At 31.7% G+C, this 21,110-nt stretch overlaps 1 protein-coding gene across 2 annotated transcripts; it reads left to right on the top strand.

Annotated features, from left to right (window-relative positions):
- On the top strand, positions 1-21,110 carry LOC129949739 (nucleoside diphosphate phosphatase ENTPD5). 2 transcript variants are annotated; one of them, XM_056061369.1, is made up of 6 exons: positions 1-250; positions 11,943-12,078; positions 12,143-12,286; positions 12,350-12,992; positions 20,228-20,570; positions 20,641-21,110. In XM_056061369.1, exons 1-6 carry the CDS (start codon positions 221-223, stop codon positions 20,728-20,730), a joined length of 1,386 nt encoding a protein of 461 aa, XP_055917344.1. In that variant the 5' UTR covers positions 1-220; the 3' UTR covers positions 20,731-21,110. The 2 variants fall into 2 exon arrangements, with proteins under 2 accessions (XP_055917344.1, XP_055917345.1); XM_056061370.1 differs by lacking the exon at positions 1-250 and adding an exon at positions 11,733-11,889.

The raw sequence follows: 21,110 nt of genomic DNA, 5'->3' as shown, positions 1-21,110 counted from the left end.
CCGTTAAATGTTGACGTTTCGCCAATAGCAATACGCCAGTCGCCGCCCGCCGCGCCAGTCCAGTGAATCCAAATTTTGATTTGAATAGTGACCACCCAAATTTCCATGGGAGAGAGTATTTTATAGAAGAAGAAGAAGGTCTCGTTTGTTAAAAATAAAGGTTTTAATCATTTCGGTCTGTTTTGTGATTATAATCCACTTTATTTAATTTTATATAATTATGACGTCGGATGATGTTAGAAAACGCAAAGTAAGTTCCATTTTATTTCATGTTTAAGTAAATTATCATTGAATTTTTGTACAACGAAATATTAATTTTCGTGCAGGATTATTAAAGTTGCCGAGTTAAAAAGATATGCGTATGTAGGTACATGCTAATCGTTATCATTACTTTTTCAGTTTCACTGATTATATTTTTTTTTGTCGATTGAAGTGATTATATCGCAAGTTTTAAAGTTTCTTGCTGTGAGAATGACAATCGAACATGTATAAGCATAATGTATGTATGTACATACATATTATGTGGGTAGGCGCAAGCTACCTGTTTGAATCTAGAGATAGAAATTCGGGACCGTGAAATGTTTATTTATTAGAGTATGCACGTTGTCATTATTTACCACTAACAAATATAGGTATATCTGTGATAATACGGCAAATACTAACTTATTTACTCTTTTGGGTATTTTCGTATGAAAACAAAATATTGAGAACATGTTTTTGATTTTTGGTTAATTATGTACCTACCTCCGAAATGAAAACTTGCTGTCGGCACGCAGATTTGACTTTATAATAATATAAACAACATGTAATTAAGAGTAATTGCCAAAGGTCCAAGGTTTACTTGCCTATAATTCATTCTATTTGATTTAAAAAAAGCGTTGTCATCTTTAGATATCAGTTACATAGGGTACTTACATGTATTGCTAGAAATAATCAAAAGTTTGAAGGTATATATTGTATCTACTGGTGATGACATTTTTGTGTTAAGCATGTAATGTTACCGGCAAACTTTAGTTTAGGCATTTCATTTATTTTTATTTTACCTTTGAGAAGAAAAAATCAAGCAATACTACAATTATGTATATATATGTACAGTGGCTCCCAGCCAAATGATGCACTCAATTTCTTTACTGAAACATTTAAATAAATAGGGAACCACTTCGAAATGAAAAGAAAACCATGCGTTATGTTATTTATTAAGTTTATTCAATTGGTGGTTTTAACAAAAAATAAAGAGTTTATAAATTTTTAATAGCTTAACCAGTTATGTTTAATTTTTTTGTTTAGAAACAATATCTCAGCTAAAATGATGTATTGTGTTAAGTTCCATAAAAAAAGCTGTTTTAATAGTGGGAAAACTCGTAAAATTTTCTTAGTATTTCGTAGGATACCCCTTTTGCATAATCACTGACTCCAGTCTCTTTGACATCGATTTAACAAGCTTTGAGGTGAGGAGTTTTGCTTCAAAATATCTAGATATATATTTTTGTCCATATAACCTTTGATAAAAACCAGGTTTCCTTCGCCAGCAGAAGACATACAGCCCCACACCATAACATGGTGTGTCACTGTCCCACGTAAATTCTTCGGCTGGAGCTCCGTATTTGGCTGGCTTCAAACGAACACCTTACCATCCGATCCGTGAAGATTAAATTTACTTTCATCAGTAAATATTATGGTGTCCCAAAAAAAAATCGTCCATGTTAAGATGCTCACTAGCAAATTTGAGTCTTTCTATTTGTTTTTACTGCTGATGAAGGGCTTTTTCCGAGGATTTCTTCCATTCAAATTCGCATCTCTTAAGATCCGGCGTATTGTCTCAGCGCCGCACTTTTTATGGAAATATTTGGGTGCACTTAAGGTAGGATCTTCCTTCACTTTTCTCACAATCCATCGGCAATCACTATCGGAAAATGTTTTATTAGGAGCTTTTTGCCTTTCTGACCACTCAATTTTCACTGACATAACGTTCAATTATATGTTGCACTATTGAAGAACTAATTTTTACCATTTCTGCAATTTTTCGTTGGCTTTTTCCATTTTTAAAATGTTTAAAATCATTGAAATAAACCTAATAAATAATATAACGTATGGTTTTCTTTTTATTTTCAAGCGGTTCTCTTGTTATTTAAGTTTTTCAGTAAAGAAATTGAGTGCATCATTTTGGCTGGGAACCACTGTACGTATGTACGGAAACTATTGTTTTGAGTTTTATTAAGCCAGCTGCAAAATAATAATCATTGTTTGCCCAAATCGTCTTCAAATATAAGCTACATATATATGTACTATCGAGGTATTGTTTTTCATTCACAAAATGTGAAAAGATTCTAGAAAATAGGCGCCATTCATTCTGCTTCGCCAAAAGACTGTGTTAATTTCTTTTAATAGTTTTTAATGAGCAGGCTTGAAAAAATATGAATGAAAGACGATACAAGAATGTTGAATATACAGCTGCCGTAAAGACGGTTAAAACTAGAACCGAAAAATACTCAAAAAAAAGTTAAACCTTAAGCTAAATGTCTAGTACCTATAATAAACGCACATTTCTTCAAGAAATAGAAATTAAAAGACCATTAAAAATTAAAAAAAATGACAACATTAATTAAATATTCATAAACTTAAACCGAAATAATCATTTTAATTTCAAGCACCTATAATAAAAGCACATTTTTTCATGAAATAGAAAATAGATAGATAGATAGATAGATAAGTTCTTTATTTTTTCAATTTTTTTTATAAGTACAATATTTCATGATAAAAGATATACAAAGCATGGCTATATAAGCCGTCTGCCGGGAAAAAAAAACTAATTAAATAAACAACCAAAAAAAGGACAATTTGAGTAAAAAGAGAGAATATTTCACAAAATAAGTTTCATAGTTAAAAAAAAGAAAATGTAAATATAAATATAAATATTAAAGAAAACAATTTTTTTTTTTAAATTATTATTTTTATAATGTGACTTTTAGTTTAGTCAAAACAAAGGAAAAAAAAAAGAAAACATTGAACCATATGAAATAATGTTCACCATTAAAGTATATTTTGATATATATATATAGTATAAAGCGAGCAATAACAGGTATTTATAAGTTTAATAAAAAATGTGACTTTTAGTTTAGTCAAAACAAAAAAATTAAGGAAAAAAGAAAAATATTGGTAATGGGCTTTTAGTTTAGCTAAAACAGATAATGGTTTGTAAGTGAGAAAAAAAAAAGCAAAAAGATTGGAAAAGAACTGTATATTTCTCAAGTTTTTTTTTTTTTTTTTAATTTAAAGGACTTTTAATTTGGTTAAAAACAAAAAAAAATAGAAATAGAAAATAAAAGACCGTTGAAAATAAAAGATGAAAAAAATTGATAAAATTAATTAAATTTTAATTATTTTGTTAACAAGAATTTCTTAATATTTTTGCATGCAGTCTCAATTGTGTTTAAAGCTGTTTTTGCAAAACTGGGGCTTAAACTTCTTTTTGACATCGCATAATCTCAAAAGTTTCCCTATTGAGGTCAGATGATCTGAAAATCAAAACCACTCTTTAGCTTTTTTACTAGTCCGGTCATTGTCTGGTTGAAGGTCTCATTTTACCAACATAGTTCTCTGGGTAATGGCAACGTAAAAATACTTATCTATCACACCATTTTTTTGATTAATGTTTTATCCCACCATTGTATGAGAAGCAATCCCAAACCAATTTTTCTTGTTCAACAATGTTTCACAATTTTATTTATATCTAAATGGCTTGAAGAGGTTATTTGATTAAAATGCTAGTCTACTAATCCTCTGCCATGGAAAAACTAGTACAGATTTGGGCAACATGTTAGAAAAACGAGTCAAATTGTCAAATATGATGAAATAGATGATATAAAACTATAACAAACTGTGATATACAGTCTACAATTTCAGAATCCTTGAGATCCCATGTTCACTGCCTTACATTTAGAAATGCCAATAATAATTTTCGTTTTAAATAAGTTTTAATTCTTTTTATTTGCAAAAATTAACCTTTTTCCTGGATAATTATGATCCAATTTGTTAGTAAGTTTTGCAAAGCAGAAAGTTTGTAAGACAAGCGTTTTCGTTTATTATATAACAAATCAAACAGCGAAAAGCGAAAAATATGTATGTCGCTATCTCCCGTACAAAAATTTTGCACAAACTTTGGGAGTAATAAAGCTTATCTTAAAATTTCAAATATGTTTTTACGAAATAATACATTAGCAAACACAGCTACAAATTTCGCTGTAAAGAAACACATTTTGGGAGCTTGATGCTTGATTGATATAGAATTAGGAAAAAGCAGTTTTGTTTTCTTCCTGGAACTATACAAATGTTATAGTATCAAGAAAGTACTCTACTGGGTTCAATTTTATGTTTATTTCCTAATTTATGCAAGAATAAATCTTTTAAACACTTCAATTATTTGGCCCAAACTATATGAATGTGCACAAAATATAAATTGGTTTTATATGCCTCATTAAAAGTTTGTGCAAGATAAGAATTATGTTTTAAAACTGCCATTGGCCCAATCACGAACAGAATTTTGTTTAATATCCGTATAGTAACAGCACTTTAACTTAATATATCAAGGTGAAAGTTTAAATCATACATAATCGTATCCAAGGATTACTAAGTCCATATGTTTAGATTTAAATTTATTTCCATTTCATGTTTACAAATATTGTCTTAGCAAAATAATGTTTAATTTTAATGATTAATAGCGTAAAGTTTACATTAAGAACTTAGTTTTATTTTGTACATAAAGTATTAACAAAATCCTTATTTAAAGGTTAACAGTATTTAATTATACATAATGTATTATAAAAATAATTATTAAAACTATAGAAGAGAAAATAGTCTTTCACCATGAATTATAAAATGAAATGGTATCATGCACTTTGTGGTACGGATACCAGTGAAAAGTGCGTTTTCATTAGATATACTTTTAATTTAGATGAAAAACCGCGTCGAAGTTATTGCTGTATGAGAGTGAGAGAACACTACAAAAAAGTAGAGGTATATTTGCATCAGATGAAGATTTTAGGATTGGGCTAGGAATATGTGAGAGAGAATATGACTGACATATATTTAAATAAAGCAAGTAAAACCATATTTTTTATGGTTTGGGTTGTTGTGGTAAAAGAGGTTAAGCTACTACACGCATTAAGTCTTCCACATCTGATTAAGAAAAGAGTCAAATTCTAAGATTTTTTAAGAACATGTGGCATTGGCCATTGCTGTTGCTTATATCTGCTGGAAGTTTAATATATATAAATGGAGCTATGACATTACAGAAGCATCTAAGATGCTCTGTTCTAGTTTTTTGATAGTCACAGCAGACGCTGATGATTTCAACGAGTGATTTATAGCATTTCTTTTGACTGTATTGTATGATAAAACAGTCTCAATACCTTATAAACATAAAAATGCCCGAAGAAGTAATATATTGAGCGATTTAAATAACGGGAATGATGGTTCCCATCTAGGTTTGTGAACCATTACTCTAATGATCTTCTTCTGGGCTGTTATTAAATGCACTACCCCATCAGGAAATACCATATTCTAAGCGAGAGTTAGCTAATGCATAATAGATAGATGTTGGTAGGTTTGTTGGTACTATTTTTCGCAAGAGAAAGATTTTGTTCAAAACAATATAGATATTTTTTTAACACTCATGATATGTGACTTCCAGTTCAGTTTAGAGTCTAAGTGACATGCAATAAACGTTACAACTAGAATGAGCACAGCTTGCGTCAAGAAGACCAACATTTTCAATATAGGAATTTCATTTGACAAGGAAAAGTACATAATGTTGGATTTGCTACTCAGCACCATCTTGATGATACTTAAACCAGTTTGCCAAATTAGATAGATCGCTATTCATTGAGGTTTTTATTCTATCAACAGAAGAAGCAGCATACCAAAAGGCTAAGTCATCAGCAAAATCAACCATATTTCCTTTGAAAGGCAACTGAAAAATTGAATTTATATAAATAATAAAAAGTTAAGGCCCGAACACTGACCCTTGGGGGACGCCTACACATGCACTAGCGATCAAATCACTCTTAGTTGTACCGATTCGCACATGCTGGGACCTGTTTTGAAGATAGGATGAGAACCAGTTAAAAATGTTACTTCTGAATCCATATCTGTAAAGTTTATTTAAAAGAAGTTCATGGTCGACTAAGTCAAATGCTTTCGTCAGATCAAGAAATAGAGCACCAGATTTATTTGATTTATCGAGTTCATAATTGATGCTCTCGAAGAGAGTCACTACTGAAACTTCGGTAGACTCACTCTTCATGAATCCAAATTGTGAAGAGCTGAGAATTCTATATTTACCAAGAAACTTAAGCATTCTTTAAGTTATAAATTTTTACGAAAATTTTTGAGAAAACGGAAATTGGTAATTGGTCTGTAATTATTAGGGTCTGTTTTGTCACCTTTTTTATGTATCGTGATAAAACAAGACGAAGTTTTAAGGCATTCTGGGAATACCCCATTTTCCAAGCTTAAGTTGACAATGTTATAAAACCATGTATTTGTTTAATTACTGTGCTGCTTAAATCATCTATTCCAAAAGAAGTTTTTGATTTCAAGTTAGCAATCACATGAGATACTTCATTTTCGTTAACCGCACTAAAACATTTTCTCTAACATATTTTATTTTTGTGTAGATCTAATTCTTTAACCTGGTAGTTAATTTCGGTGAGCAATGAGTTTTGGTGAAACATTCTAATTTTTTGTTTTACATCTAATGCTATTTATTTTCTTCTTTGTCTTCACATACTGCTTTTGGTAACATAATATTAGCTTGGCGGCATGTTTTTTTTTATTTTGAACAAATATATTTAAAAGAAAATAATAATTTTCCTTAAAACAAGCCTAGATGAGCTTATCCTTAGCCGTTTTCCCATGAATATTTTAAAATACAGTCACCATTCGAAATCAATACAACGAAAATATTGTTTACTGTAATTCTCGCTTTTTTTAAAAGACGAGTAGGAAAGAATTTTATAGCAAAATCATGGATCAAAAGTTTAATTTCAAATTTGTTTATTAATTTTTATTTTTCTATACTCATTTTTTGATATAATGTTTCAAATTTCAAGATAGATAATCTCGATGCGTATTTAAAGTTTCAACACATATAATAATACACAAAAATGCTGATCACCTATCTATAGATACAAGTAGATAAGATAAGATACTTGTTTTAAGTTAAAAGATTGTCTCATTTTCTAAAATGCTAGTCATGGGTCTTGTAGATATAAAAAAAAAAAACATTTCATTCTTGTCATTACTTTATGCCAACGTTTTGAGGAGAAGACTGTCCTTAATTGAAATTCAAGATAACTCGAGAGTGACAAACATTTTAAGCTATAACTTATTTTCAGTACAATAGAAAAAGAGTTTAAATGTCTAGTCTTAAAATTAAAATCACTAATTGTCATGAGATATTGTTACTCTAAATCATGATGTGAATTTTTAATAGCCTATTTATTGCATATAAATGATAGATTTTAACATTGATTGCTGATGGCACAAAAATGTAATAACCAATAGGAATATAGTTTCTTATCTTTTGTTAATGGGTATACTGGCTGGTATCCTTCGAGTGTTAACTAAAGAATCCAAATTTCGATTTGTGAAACCTCGTGACCTTATTTACCTTTAATTTGATTAGAAGTTAAAAATCAATCAAAAATGAAAACTAATAACACGATATCAATATTTTCAAGATTTTGGGATAAGAAAAAGCACTCAATTTGATAAATTTTCTGAGGGTCACGATTATGGATTAAAAAAAAATCTTGATAGAAAAATCATCTCTCGTTTTAATAATAATAATAATAGATTATAATTTTTGAACTGAAACAATATTAAAGAGAGTTAACAAAAAAAAAAAAAAATAAGAAGGGCATAGAAGGTCATTATTGGTATACATAATTTGAAATATTTGGTGAGTTGTTTTATTCTGCTATGAATGTTTGGGCACATTCTGTTATGAATTTTCTATTAAAAACAAAGACATTTAGTAAATGGTATTCAGCAGTATATTTTATACAATTCGGTTATGACATTTGGAAAACAAAATCAGTTTAGAGAATCAACTGTCATTCAAAATGAATAATAAAGGTGTGTAAATAACGACCATTTGTTGTACCGCTATATATTACAATTTACGATTTGCAAACATAAGTTAAAAGGGCGTATTATCACTCACGAGTCACGAGTTGAAAATTCGCCTAAAGTCGAATGTTTCGGCGAAATAACAGTTTGGTGGTATTACCAATGGCGAACTCCGTAGTTCGTCTTTGAAAACAAAACCGCCAACTTTAAAAACTGGAAATGAAATGTCATTCATTGTCATAAATATTTATAAAGTCAGATTGAAGAATATTGTTTTTTTTGTGAAAAAAGTAAATACAAATAAATATGATTAGCTGCGTTGAATTGTTTTTCGAGGATGAAAATGAAGAAGTAACAAATAAAGAAGAAAAAATCATGATCTGCAGATTGGGGAGAAGTTTAAGAGATGCTTCAAACCCACGGGAAGTACCAGATAATTTGTAATAAAATATACAATTACTTTGATAAAATTAAACACGCATTTAAATATGCTTTAAGTCAGATAAGTTCATAATTTCAAACGACTCAAAGTTCTGCAATTCCACCAATTTTAAAACTTGCGTGCGCCCTACGATTTCTCTAATAATATAAGATGCAGTAGAATAATGGAGTAAAGATGTTAAAAAAAAATCTATTAAAAATTCATAATTATACACAGATGTTAAATATTAATAAAATCAAAATATCTAATGAAACTTATAAAATAAATAACAAATTTAGTTTAGAGAAAAAAAAAATAAAAAACGATTTCAAACATTTATATACATTTGTACTTAGTTTTACTTTCTTATACTTTTTTAGGTGGTATTGTAATTTACATTCGTTTGTTTATTTTCAAATCCAGAAGATCTTTATGTTGTTGCGCCTTCTATACATTTTCTCTCTTTCCGTTTTTCCTTTCCTTTGAGTAACTCAACATGTTCCTTATTAAGTTCATAATTCTCTCTTGAATATCTTGCCATTTCGGAAAGGGATTTTTGAATGGAATCCGACGCAACAAGAATTTTTTCTTGAGTCTACGTTTGTTTTTGGAGGAGTTTGACTCGTTCATCCACAAACTTTCCAATGCTTCTACGACATTCGTTGATTTTTGTTGACTGGGCTGATGTCATTACCATGAGAGCATGTTCAACTTCAGTGCCTGCATCATTTGAGTCGGGTTGTTCCACTGTTGCATTTGAATGTTCCAAACGTATTACCCATTGGATTAACAGCCTGCTAAACTTAGCAAATTGTCAACTGTCTGTTCCAAAGGGAACAAAGACAACTGCCGAAAAGGTCCTCCACCTGTTGCGACTACATCCTTTTTATTTGTCGCGATTTTCTTCTTCAGTTTTAATTTATAGTCCAGCCAAACCTTTGAAATTTAATTTTCTAAAACCGTTTTGTAGTATTCTTTCTTACAGACCTTGCGCCACTCTTTACCCTCTCGTATAGGAGGTCCCAATGCGTTTAGCTCAAGTGCAAACGAATGCCAATATTGGGCTTGATTTTTTTTGATGATCCAAACGTCCCGACACCCTTGGCAATTTCGGAGTTTACCTCCATTAGCTCCACCAACTTTGAGAACTGGGCGTTGTTGGTTCTTGTTTGATTTTTTAAAGATTTTTTGGATGTTAGAATTTCTGGCAGTTCATCTTTTTAAAGGTTACATATTTTCATTTGTCAAGACAAACACCAAAATAACAATTCATATAAAATTCATTCTTTGTTACGGAAATATATAACAGAATTTCAATAAGGCAAAATATCGCTTTGCTCATAAAAGTAATCCTATTTTTTTTTAATTTGCTTCAGGCTTAATACAAGTGCGTTTATATTTTCAATTATTTATTTATTTTATGCCAAATCAGCAAAATATGTTGACATCCATCAAACATATTTGACATACTTGCTTTGGAAACCTTTTAATTGCCTTATATAATAAGATCATAACTCGAGCTGGATTTGATTTTGTGATTTTCTAAAAAACTCACAACATGTTAGTTTCTCAAAAACTTTAAAAAATTATATGATGTATGCTTCTTGGTGGAATACAACTTACACACTTGAAATATCAGCCACCCAAAAAATATAAAAAAAATAGGGCAAAATAAATACTTCAACGAATTGCTTTGATTTATGTATACATACATATCTCGTTATAACTATTTTGACACTCTTAATTTAAATCGCCTTTCATGGGTAAATCCAGATCTGTCAAAATACAAAATCCCCATGTTTTTACATTCCATAGGACAAAATATATTGATTTAAGATCAAATCTGCAGATATGGATTTTTCGGCAGATTTACCCCTTTTTGCATTTATACTAATACAATAAGTATTAGTTAGGAAATAGGAATTATGTAGTTAGTATCTAAAAGGCTAGGCGCGCACATGCAACTTTTAGTTTCGAAACTATTTGGTTTCTAAACTGAGCACTATAGACTTATATGAGAGTCCGCACACATGCGAAAACCATTCTGGCGCCCATTTGAACAACTTTCTAGTTCGTGTTTTGACACAAACTAGACGGCCTCAAACCAATTCCTTAGTTTTTGTCCCAAGGAATTATAGGTAACTGCGCGGACATTCAACTAAATCGTTGAATAATGTTTTTGAAAAAGTTGCATGTGCGCGCCTAGCCTAAGGATTCTGCACATAATACAAATATGTGATCGCCTCATAAGAAACCTCGTACAAAAATTGGTCAGTTTATATTTCAAAGATCAGAGATTTACGCATTTTCAGAAATATAAACAAAATTTCGCATACAAATTTCTCTGTTTTGATTTCAAAAATCTGGGAACAAAATTTAATGATTCTATTTCTCATTCGCCACTATTCAAAGAGAAAGAAAAGAAATGCAAAACTAATTTGATTGCTAGGTTTTAAGCAATCAGCTTTAAAATTGGTTGAGTTCAATCTCAGATAGAAGGGTAACCGGATACCTTTTTGTTAGTGTTTTACGTGTAAAATAACAGCTGATCAAAAACAGCTGAGATAAAAAGGAATTTATGGGCTATGTGGGTATCTGACAGAACAGCTGATTCAACACATGGTTGAATTTCAAGAAACTTGAAAATTGATTTAAGAATTTTATATTTGTTGGTAAACAAAAAGATACAAAATGTTAGTTGAAGTTGTATTTGAGGATGTTCTGTACATAATAGACGATGAAGAAGCTATTTGCCTCCGAATTTTAGGAAGTAATTATTAACGTATAGAATTCCAATTGAGCTAAGAGGAATTTTAACATAGATTACAGATTAAGGTTATCTCTTATTAATTAAATGTTTTATCTCACAACAATTTTGATTTCGAAGCTTAAATGTTTCTCTGCTTTTTGTGAACAGCTGAAAGTTGTTTTTATTTTTTGACAGCTTTCTCAATACAGCTATCCAACTCGTTCAACAAGGAATTTAAAAATCCACCTATCCACCACTTTTTCACAATTCTTCGTAAAATTGACAGAGAGATTTCTTTCATGAGAATCATGAACGCACCACATAAAAATCCCTTAATTTAAATAAATTTCCCCTAAAGAAGTCTGTCTTAATATTAACTTATCTGAGTCATCTAGTCTTTGGTAACGTGGGCAAAATTAAGATTACTGATATTTTATTTTGATTATTACGATTACGATACTTGAATATTGTAATAATTTTCTTATTTCTTTTATTAAAATGTAATTTAGAAAAATAATTTGTTGACGTGAATAATCAATACAAAATTAATATACATAAGTGTAGTGTCATGGAAATTGAATACAGACTTGTTAGTTCTTAATTATGCGATTGCTCTCTCATAAAATTATGTTTCTTTTTTAGCTCAACCAGAATGAATCGTTTGAAAGGGCAACAAGCCGAAGAAAGTCCTCAGGACCTTCAGGAAAAGCAACGAGCAATCTTAAACTTTCGTTCCTCTGTTTGATAGTATCTGCTTTCCTGCTATTAATTGTTTTAGGTAAGTAGACTCATTTTTCTTTATGTGATTGAGATTATGGTTTTAATAAAATGTTTTATTTAAGGAGTTTATATGGATTCCATGAGTCCTATTTTTGAAAGGATTGCATCTAAATTTGGTTATGATAAGACACAGTATGCCATCATTATTGACGCTGGATCGACCGGAAGCAGAGTCTTGGCTTACAAGTTCCATAGGAGTCTTATTGGTAATGATCTGGCACTTGCGAACGTTGCACAAGGAACTAAATTGATTTTTGTATTTTTTTCAGACCATAAACTGATTTTAGATGAAGAAATCTTCAAGGAGCGAAAACCGGGTCTCTCTTCATTCGCCGATTCTCCGGTGAAGGGAGCAAACACTATAAAACTGCTTCTAGATGAAGCTAAAGCTTTTATTCCCAAAGAAAAATGGTCTGATACACCATTGGTGTTGAAAGCTACTGCAGGACTCAGATTGCTGCCACAAGTAAAAGCAGAAAATCTGCTGAACGCTGTGCGAGATTTGTTTGCAAAATCTGAGTTTAATGTGAACGAAAATGCCGTTGAAATTATGGATGGTACAGATGAAGGAATATTCTCGTGGTTCACAGTTAATTTCTTGCTAGGACGTTTAGCTAAAGCAAACCAAGCCGCCGCTTTGGATTTGGGTGGTGGCAGTACTCAGGTTACATTTTCCGTACCTGACCCAGAACAAGTTCCAATTTATGAAAAATACATACATCCAGTACAAACAGTCAACAAGCAAATACATGTTTTCACACACAGTTATTTGGGCCTTGGCTTGATGGCTATAAGGCATGCAGTGTTTACTCGTAATTACAAAAAGGGTGATACTGTTTTGGAGAGCTCGTGTTTAAATCCTATTATTCACAATAAAACTTGGACTTATTCAAATATTGAATATAAAATAAGGTATGAGAATAATTTTGCTCCTTTCCATTTCCAAATTATAATATTAAAATTAACTGAGTATTTAGGTTAGAGTATGTGTAAAAATTGTTAGAGTAGTATAATGGTCATAAGAAGCTGATTTGAAGTACACAATAGTATAAAAATGATTATCGATTCGATATATCTTACCGTAAACATACGTACGACATTATGAGAGATACTAGTAAGTCTGCTTTCATGAATAATTAAAAACAACTCATATGTTAAATATTTCAAAACATTGCATTGGCATTTGTGAAAATGTCAATAACAAAGTTTTTGTCAGATATTTAATTTTGATAAAGTACATTTTCTTGAGGTAGAGTTTTGTATCAATTTAACATTGTAAAGTTAATTTCGAAGACCTTCCAAGCCGAAGCATTGGTTTCCATGTGCTCTTTTGTCCTTCTGGCTAATTCTGTTTCGCTGTACTGCCAGTACATCGTTCCATCTTCTCCTCCACTTACCTTCTATTCATACGGGACCGTAGATCACGCGAAGAACTTTTCTCTCGAGAAAGTGCTTTCATCATAGACCATGCTTCTGCACCGATGATGATGACGGTCTTCTTTGCCCAAAGAAACAGCAGTTAGCAAGAGTAATGCTTCGGTTGATCTCAGAGCTGGTGTTGTTTTCTGTGTTCATAACGGAGCCTAGGTAGACAAAGTCCTTAACTATCTCAAAGTTACGTCTGTCGATGACGACGTTTTGACCGGCCCGTCGGTGTCATAGGTCCTTTCTTGATGAGAACATGTACTTTGTTTTGCCATCATTAACCGTTAAACCCATTTTTGACCCCTCGGCCTCAATACTCACAAACCCATTAACACGCTGAGTTCTTCAGATTAATTGGATAAAGTTTTTAAAGGTAGAGCGTTGAGGTGGAGCTCTGCACTATTCATTCAAGAACGATGTTAAGAATCTTATCACCTTTTTTACCTCGAAAAGTTCTTTTAAGTTGTTTCCAACTTTTAAGGAGCAACACGATTTCTTAATGGGTATCCTGCACAAAAGCACGAGTTTGGTAGGAATGCCAAAACTAGACATGGCTTTTTACAGCTCGTCCCTGTAAATGCTGTCATATGCGGCCTTGAAATCGATGAAGAAATGGTGGGTGTCGATTTGATGTTCAAATATCTTATCGATATTGCTTCTCATGGAATTAATTTACAGGGACTGCAAAAACGACAACTCTCCAACTTTTTTTTTATTTATTTATTCATCAAGCAGATTAATATAATATAATTAACAAATAAAATATAATCTTACAGACTTCAGAAACAAGGTTTTAACTTTAGTAATAAAGAAGTGAAATATAAATAAAAATATCTAATTATGTAAGGCTAAAACTTGAACCACCAGTGTAGGAGTTAAGAAATAAATATAATAAATATTTTTTAAAAGTTTCTCGACTTTGGTAGGAAAAGAAGTCAACATGATTACAAATGATATTAGATTCTCTAATGCATCGAGTTAGAGGCTCATTGAAACCATAGTTTACTCTATGATAGGGTTCATGAAATAGAGTACAAGATCGCGTTTGCCTATACGGAGCATATACATATATCGACTAAGGACAAAAGTTAAGGGCAGTTTATATGAGAAGTAATAATACCACGTATGAAAACCACTGAAAAATACCGACGGCGAATATCAAGTGGTGTTAGACCAAGCAGTTTACATTTGGTTTCATAAGGAGGCATTTCAATGTTCCAATTTAGTCGGTGAACTACAATTCACGAAAACTTTTTCTGAATTCTTTCAATTCTTAAACAGTGAGTTTTATAAAAAGGATTCCAAATTACTGAGCAGTATTCTAGGGAAGATCTCACATAAGCATAAAATAATGACCGAAGGGTAAATGGATCTTTAAACTCTTTTGAGTTGCGAACCACAAACCTATGCCAGTATTTGCTTTAGCAACAACAAAATCAATATGGGAGTTGAAGTTTAGTTTGTAATCAAATATTACACCTAGGTCTTTCTTTTCTTTAAGCTTAGTAATTTTGTTTTATTTATTTCGTATTCAAAACAAATTGGACTAAGACTACGAGGTAAAGATAAAGATTGGCATTTAGAAACATTTAAGAAAAGCTGGTTAGCAGTGCACCATACAGATAAGCGCTCAAGATCACTTTGAAGTAAAAGACAATCGTCCAAGGATATGATACAGCGGACAATTTTGATATCATCCGCAAACATTAGGCAGAGAGAATTGTTGATAACCGTTGGTATGTCATTGATTAATATCAGGAATAGAAGGGGTCCCAAGTGACTTCCTTGAGGAACACCAGAAGTTACATGAATCACTTCAGAAAGTAAATCATTAACGCGGACAAACTGTGTTCTACCTATGAGATAGGACGCAAACCATTTTAAACTATTAGAATGGAATCCGCTACATTCCATCTTTTTTAATAGTATACAATGGTTGACCCTATCGAAAGCCTTCGAAAAGTCCGTAAAGACTACATCAGTTTGATTCATAAGTCACTTACTTGCTCATAACATTCATTCTTTGTATACGATAAGTCACTGCGAATTATTATTTTTTTATTCACAAGTCACAAGTTTATGTTGTTTAATTCATAAATCACTTGCTAAGTTGTGAATTCATAAGGCACTTTGTAGCTTATGAATTCAATTTTTTTAAATTCAGAAGTCACTTACTATATTTTTAATTATTTTTTTAAATGCACAAGTCATTTACAGACTCATGTTTTAATGTTTTTTGAATTACAAAAAATTGCAACCCTGATCTTAGTGAGTATTAATAATTTGGGCTATTGTTATATCGTTATAAAAAATAGCATAATTTTTGACGAGCTTCCTTTCCTATGTTGCCTCATCTTCACAATCCTAAGGCTTTGTTTTTAATACAGATATGGACATTAAAATAGAAACACCAAGCAGAGTTATAAAAATTCAATTTTGTACTGACTTAAAAGATTTTTTCAATTTCTTCATTTTCATGTTTTTTTTCTTTCAAACTAACATTGCCCATTATCAATAGTTAAATATAACTTGAAATATTTAAAATTCAAAAATGTAAAAAAGGAACAAATAGATACACAGATTAAAAAAATTAAATTAAATGCAAAGCTATTCTGAATTTAAAAATTATTATAAATAGCCTGGCCCTTAGTGGTGCTCGCAAGTCAATCCTAAAGATTTACGACTATAAGTATTCGGTGGTAAATCGGTAGAAACAGCGTTACACGAATATGCCCTCCATCATACAGGCCTATTCTGCTATTCATCGGGAGGAGTTTTACTAGAATTTTCACTAATCATTATTCTACTATTCATTCGAAGTGAATCTGTGTATGTTGGTAACGTCGGTAATACTGCGCGGTATTCTTCTATTCACGTGAAAGCATTCATTCCATACAACTCAGATCCGCATATAAAATGTAGCGGATTTTTCATTTGATGTCTCGTTTTTTAATTTTTATAAGCAAAATGTAAGAGACAACTAATTTATTGCTAAATTAAGAATATTTTTTTTATAAATAAAAGAATATTAACATTTTAAGTGCAAGAAAGACACTTTTAAACATTTCTCCGAAGCTTTGTTTGAGCATTCTCTTATTCCTCTGCTTACATTTGGAATACAAAGTCAAATACTGCCCATTTCCATAAATTACACAGATTATTCTGTTTAGGCGGATTAATTAAACTTAATTTTTGTATGAGTCAAAACAATTTATCGAACATTCCGAAGGTTTTTACACGAACAGCTGTTTATTTGAATGTAAAATTGGTTTAGGATAATGTAGTTCACCCGATGGATAGCAGAATGCAAAGGCAGTGTGAAAGGGAATCGAATGGGTGAATCGAATATACGATCCACGTGAAAAGCAGAATAGGACTGATTAAGAGTTCACTTTGGTTGCTTTCCTTGACATCGAAGGTGCCTTTAACAACGTGGACACATCTGCACTAACATCTCTAACTGTAGGGAGTTCGCTTCGGGAGTTAATTCATTTAATGCTGACTAGTAGCATAATTAACTCAAAACTGGGCAACTCTTTTGGCAGACGATTCGTTAGTAGAGGAAAACCGCAAGTGTTCTATCTCCTCTCCTCTGGAACCTAGTGATAAATGAAATCCCAACTAGTCTGGATGTGGAGGATTTCACAGTGATCACTTATGCGGACGACGTTGCTATAGCAGTTTCAGGAAAGCATCTTACTCGTAACATCATAAAACAACTGTTTCAAAATACCTTAGACAGACTAATCTTTTGGGCTGATCGGTGTGGACTGGGTGTTAACCCACATAAAACCTATTTAGTCTTATTTTCGAGGAGATACAAGATTCCATTTTTTAACCCTCATTATATTAAAGTTATCCAATTAAAATTCTTAGACGAGACTTAATACCTGGCTCTTGTTTTAGATAAAAACTAAATTGGAAACGCATTTACAATTTTGTTTTATGAAACTTTTCAACTTTTCGTCGGCGTCTGTCAATTAAAATATTGTACCATTCTCCACAGTGCGGTTTAATTTTTTGTTAAATGTTTCCCAACCGCGCATTTTAAACCTCCCCAAAATGTTCTATGTTATTTAAGTCAGGCAATTGGGATGGCCACTCCAATACGCTGATTTTTGGTCTTTAAAATACTTTTGAGCAGATTTGGATGTGTGCTTAGGGTCGTTGTCCTGCTGTAGAACACATTTCAGAGGCATGATCTCGTCCGCTTAAGGCAGTATCGTATCCTTCATGATATTCACCTTCATATTTTGATCCATTTTACCCTCGATCAAATGTATTGGTCCAACGCAATACCAAGAAAATACTGCCGCTACCATTCTTAACCGTCTTCTGGATGTATTTGGGATTTAGTTCTTTCGAAGGAAGCCTTCTAACGGTTTTTCTGCCATCACTTCTGAACAAATTTAATTTGTTTCGTCTATCCACAAAAAATTCCACTTTTTGCCTCCTTTTGGCCCACTCCAATTAAAATGATCGTGAGCGAATCTAAACGGCGTTGTTTTTCATTCTTGCAATCCATCTGAGCAAGTTCAACAAGTCTTCTGCGAAAAATTCTGAAAGTTATTGGAAGTTGTAGTTTGTTTTTTATTTTTCTTCAAGACATGTAAGGATTTTTTTTTAAGGCGCAAATGTTCGTTCATTCTTCTCCTGGGGTTGTTTTGTTTGGTTTTCCAGCTGTTTTTTTGGTTTAAGCGGTCAAATTGCTTTTGCAATTAACTTAAAATATTTACTCATTATTCTGACAAAATGACAGTTTTCACTTCTAGGGATCAATGCTTACCGCGGCACATGTTTTCCTTAGAACTAATTGTAATGTAATTTAAATAATTTAAATTTACTTCCTAATTAAAATTGCAAGGTAATATACATACAAAAAAAAAGGAGAGAGTCTAGCTGCGAAGACTATTGGCTCTGCTTGTTTTTAAAATGTTTATACATTGAAGTTAAGGGTTTATTTAACTTTTTCGATATTTGAGCTGGTGGGATTTTTTAATACGTCATAGATCGATATATTTTTGAAAATTGACGAAAGAGCAGGTTTAGACGATTGACAGTTTTCGAGGAGGTGAGTTAAACTCATGGTTGTATTGCTGGTGGAGCATATCGGTGGATTGTTTTTGTTTAGAATATGTTTGTGAGTTGCTGAGGTGTGACCAAGTCTTAAGTGGATGCAATTAGAGATTTTTTGTTTTGATACGTTTGTAGGGTATTTAGGGTAGGTTGTATGTTCGTTAACTTTTTTATAATGGTGGTGGTATAGGCTCCATTCGATTTCTTGTTTTCTTCTCAAGGTTTTCAGTATTTGGGTTTTCAGGTCTTTTTTGGTGTATATATTGAATTTATACAACGGTGATTTGGTGGTAGAGGTTGCTACTTTATCAGCTTCTTCGTTTCCACGTATATTAGAATGACCTGGAGTCCTCATCAGTTTTATTTTATCTTGTTCCTTATCGCGGAAATAAGATCTGAATCGTTGTTTGGATTTTTAAATGTTTTCACGACTGATATGCTATCAGTCGTTGGAATTCCTTATTGATTTGGCTGCTTCAAGAATAAAAGGCTTCTGCGGTGAAAATAGAATAGTTTTTAAATGTGACTGCAAACGATTAATTATCTTTTGATTTGGATCCATCAGTGAATATAAATTTCCAGCCTTTAGTTTTAAGTTCTGATGAGATACTTGAGAACAGTGATTGGTATACTGCATTGCTTGTATTTGTTTTGCTGTAGTGAGCAAGACTCAATACAAATGAATCGGCTTTTATATTCCAAGGAGGATATGAGAAAGTTGAGTTTTTTGGAGTTTTTGTTGGTATATCCATTTCTGAAGCTTTGTCGAGGATTGTTTTTAAAGCAGATGGAATACGTTTCTTGCACTTAAGGTCCGTGGCTTAATGAATGTCTTCATCGATAACTAAATTTGTGGAGAAGACCAATTTTACAACTAAGATCGAGATGATTTGTGTGGAACGTTGTTCAACAGAGGGAAGATTTGTTTCCGCAAGAATATTTTTGAGTGATGTTGTATTAAAGGCGTTGATGCTCTTTCTAACTGCTTATGGTAGCTTAAAAACTAATATTTTTTGATAGTAGTAGTTTCACTAAAAAAAATAAACCTGAACTTTTTGTATGTAATACACTTGATTCGTGAAAAGTTGTAGCTTCTTCGTTGTATTGTCTTCTCCATAAAATTAAGAGTAAAACAAATTTCGACTCTAGAGTCTTTCCCAAACGATATTTGGAAACTGATTATCCCAAAGAAACGCAAATCTGGAGCTGGCTTTCGTGTGCATCAACACAATGCGCTAATATTTTATATTTATTTTATTGAAAAGCTCAGGACAAATTAAAACAAACGAAATTATACAAATGACTGATGTGATACATGCCAGTTGTTTTAATTCACTGATATCGAATGAATAACCCTAAAATCAATTTCTTTCCATTTGCAATTTAGATTTCAATTTCCTTAAATCGATTTTGGAAACCTAGATATAAACTTTTCATATATATCATATTTCTCAAATCGGACTACTTTATTAGGAACATGCTTGATAAACACATTGTTATAAGATCTGTAACCCTATTAGATAAAATATTAAGCCTTATGAATTTTGAACAAGCATTTTTTGTCGACAATAAAATCTATACCTACATTTCTGAGGAAGATAATTAAACTAAGCATAACTTTTATACTTATTTATTTTTTCAAACAGTGGCAAAGAGAATTCCAAATCAACACTAGAAAATCCTGTTGTCGACTTCGAAGATTGCTTAGAGTTGGTTAAGAGTCAAGTTATGCCTCTTATTAAACCAAAACCTTTTACTCTGAAGCAACATACTGTTGCAGCGTTCAGTTACTACTTCGAAAGAGCCACTGAGTCTGGTTTAATTGATCCTTTTGCTGGTGGTGAAATCACCGTTGAAGATTTCCGCAAAAAAGCTCGAGAAGTGTGTGCCATTCCAAATGATGATCAGCCATTCATGTGCTTCGATCTTACATATATCTCCATTCTATTACGAGAAGGATATGGACTTTCAGATACAAAGAAAATAAAGGTAAGTTAAAATTTATCCATATACATAAATTATTTTCTTTAATTATTCTCATTTTCTTTTTTCATTTAAGTTATATAAAAAAATTGACAACCATGAAATTTCATGGGCACTTGGATGTGCTTATAATGTCCTCACTAGTGATGAGCGTTTCCAAGCATAAAATAAAGTTGAAGTTAAAAAAGGAACAAGCAATGGTGCCTTATAAAATGAAAAATGTCTGTTAACCGTGCACATTTGATCTACAAGAAATTGACTTGTCTCTAATTTTCGACTGTCTTAAAACAACGATGCACAAGCGCCCTGCGTTAATTCATCACTCCATCAAAATTCACCGATTCATTCACAAAAACAATTTGACAAATAGTGCTAGAACCGGAAAAAATCACTTTTTGTAAATAAAATTTTTGATGCAGTACCACAAAATAATTCCACATCTCCGGTGCAATAATATTGTATATATGTATTTTGTCAATAAGTTAAAAATACAGTAAAAAAATTTACAAAATAAAAAGACCTGCAATCAAAAAAAAAAAAGAAAAA

Source organism: Eupeodes corollae, chromosome 3 (genome assembly GCF_945859685.1).
Source record: "Eupeodes corollae chromosome 3, idEupCoro1.1, whole genome shotgun sequence".
NCBI classification, from domain to species: Eukaryota; Metazoa; Arthropoda; class Insecta; order Diptera; family Syrphidae; genus Eupeodes; species Eupeodes corollae.
Note: the sequence above shows the minus strand (reverse complement) of the source record. Positions and strands in the feature narration are given on the sequence as shown.

What these genes read in the sequence shown, in the direction of transcription:
- LOC129949739 (XM_056061369.1), top strand. Translation starts at nt 221, where the DNA reads ATGACGTCGGATGATGTTAGAAAACGCAAA. An exon ending in ATGATGTTAGAAAACGCAAA is followed by an intron (nt 251 to 11,942) that starts GTAAGTTCCATT and finishes TTTCTTTTTTAG; the next exon opens with CTCAACCAGAATGAATCGTT. An exon ending in CCTGCTATTAATTGTTTTAG is followed by an intron (nt 12,079 to 12,142) that starts GTAAGTAGACTC and finishes GTTTTATTTAAG; the next exon opens with GAGTTTATATGGATTCCATG.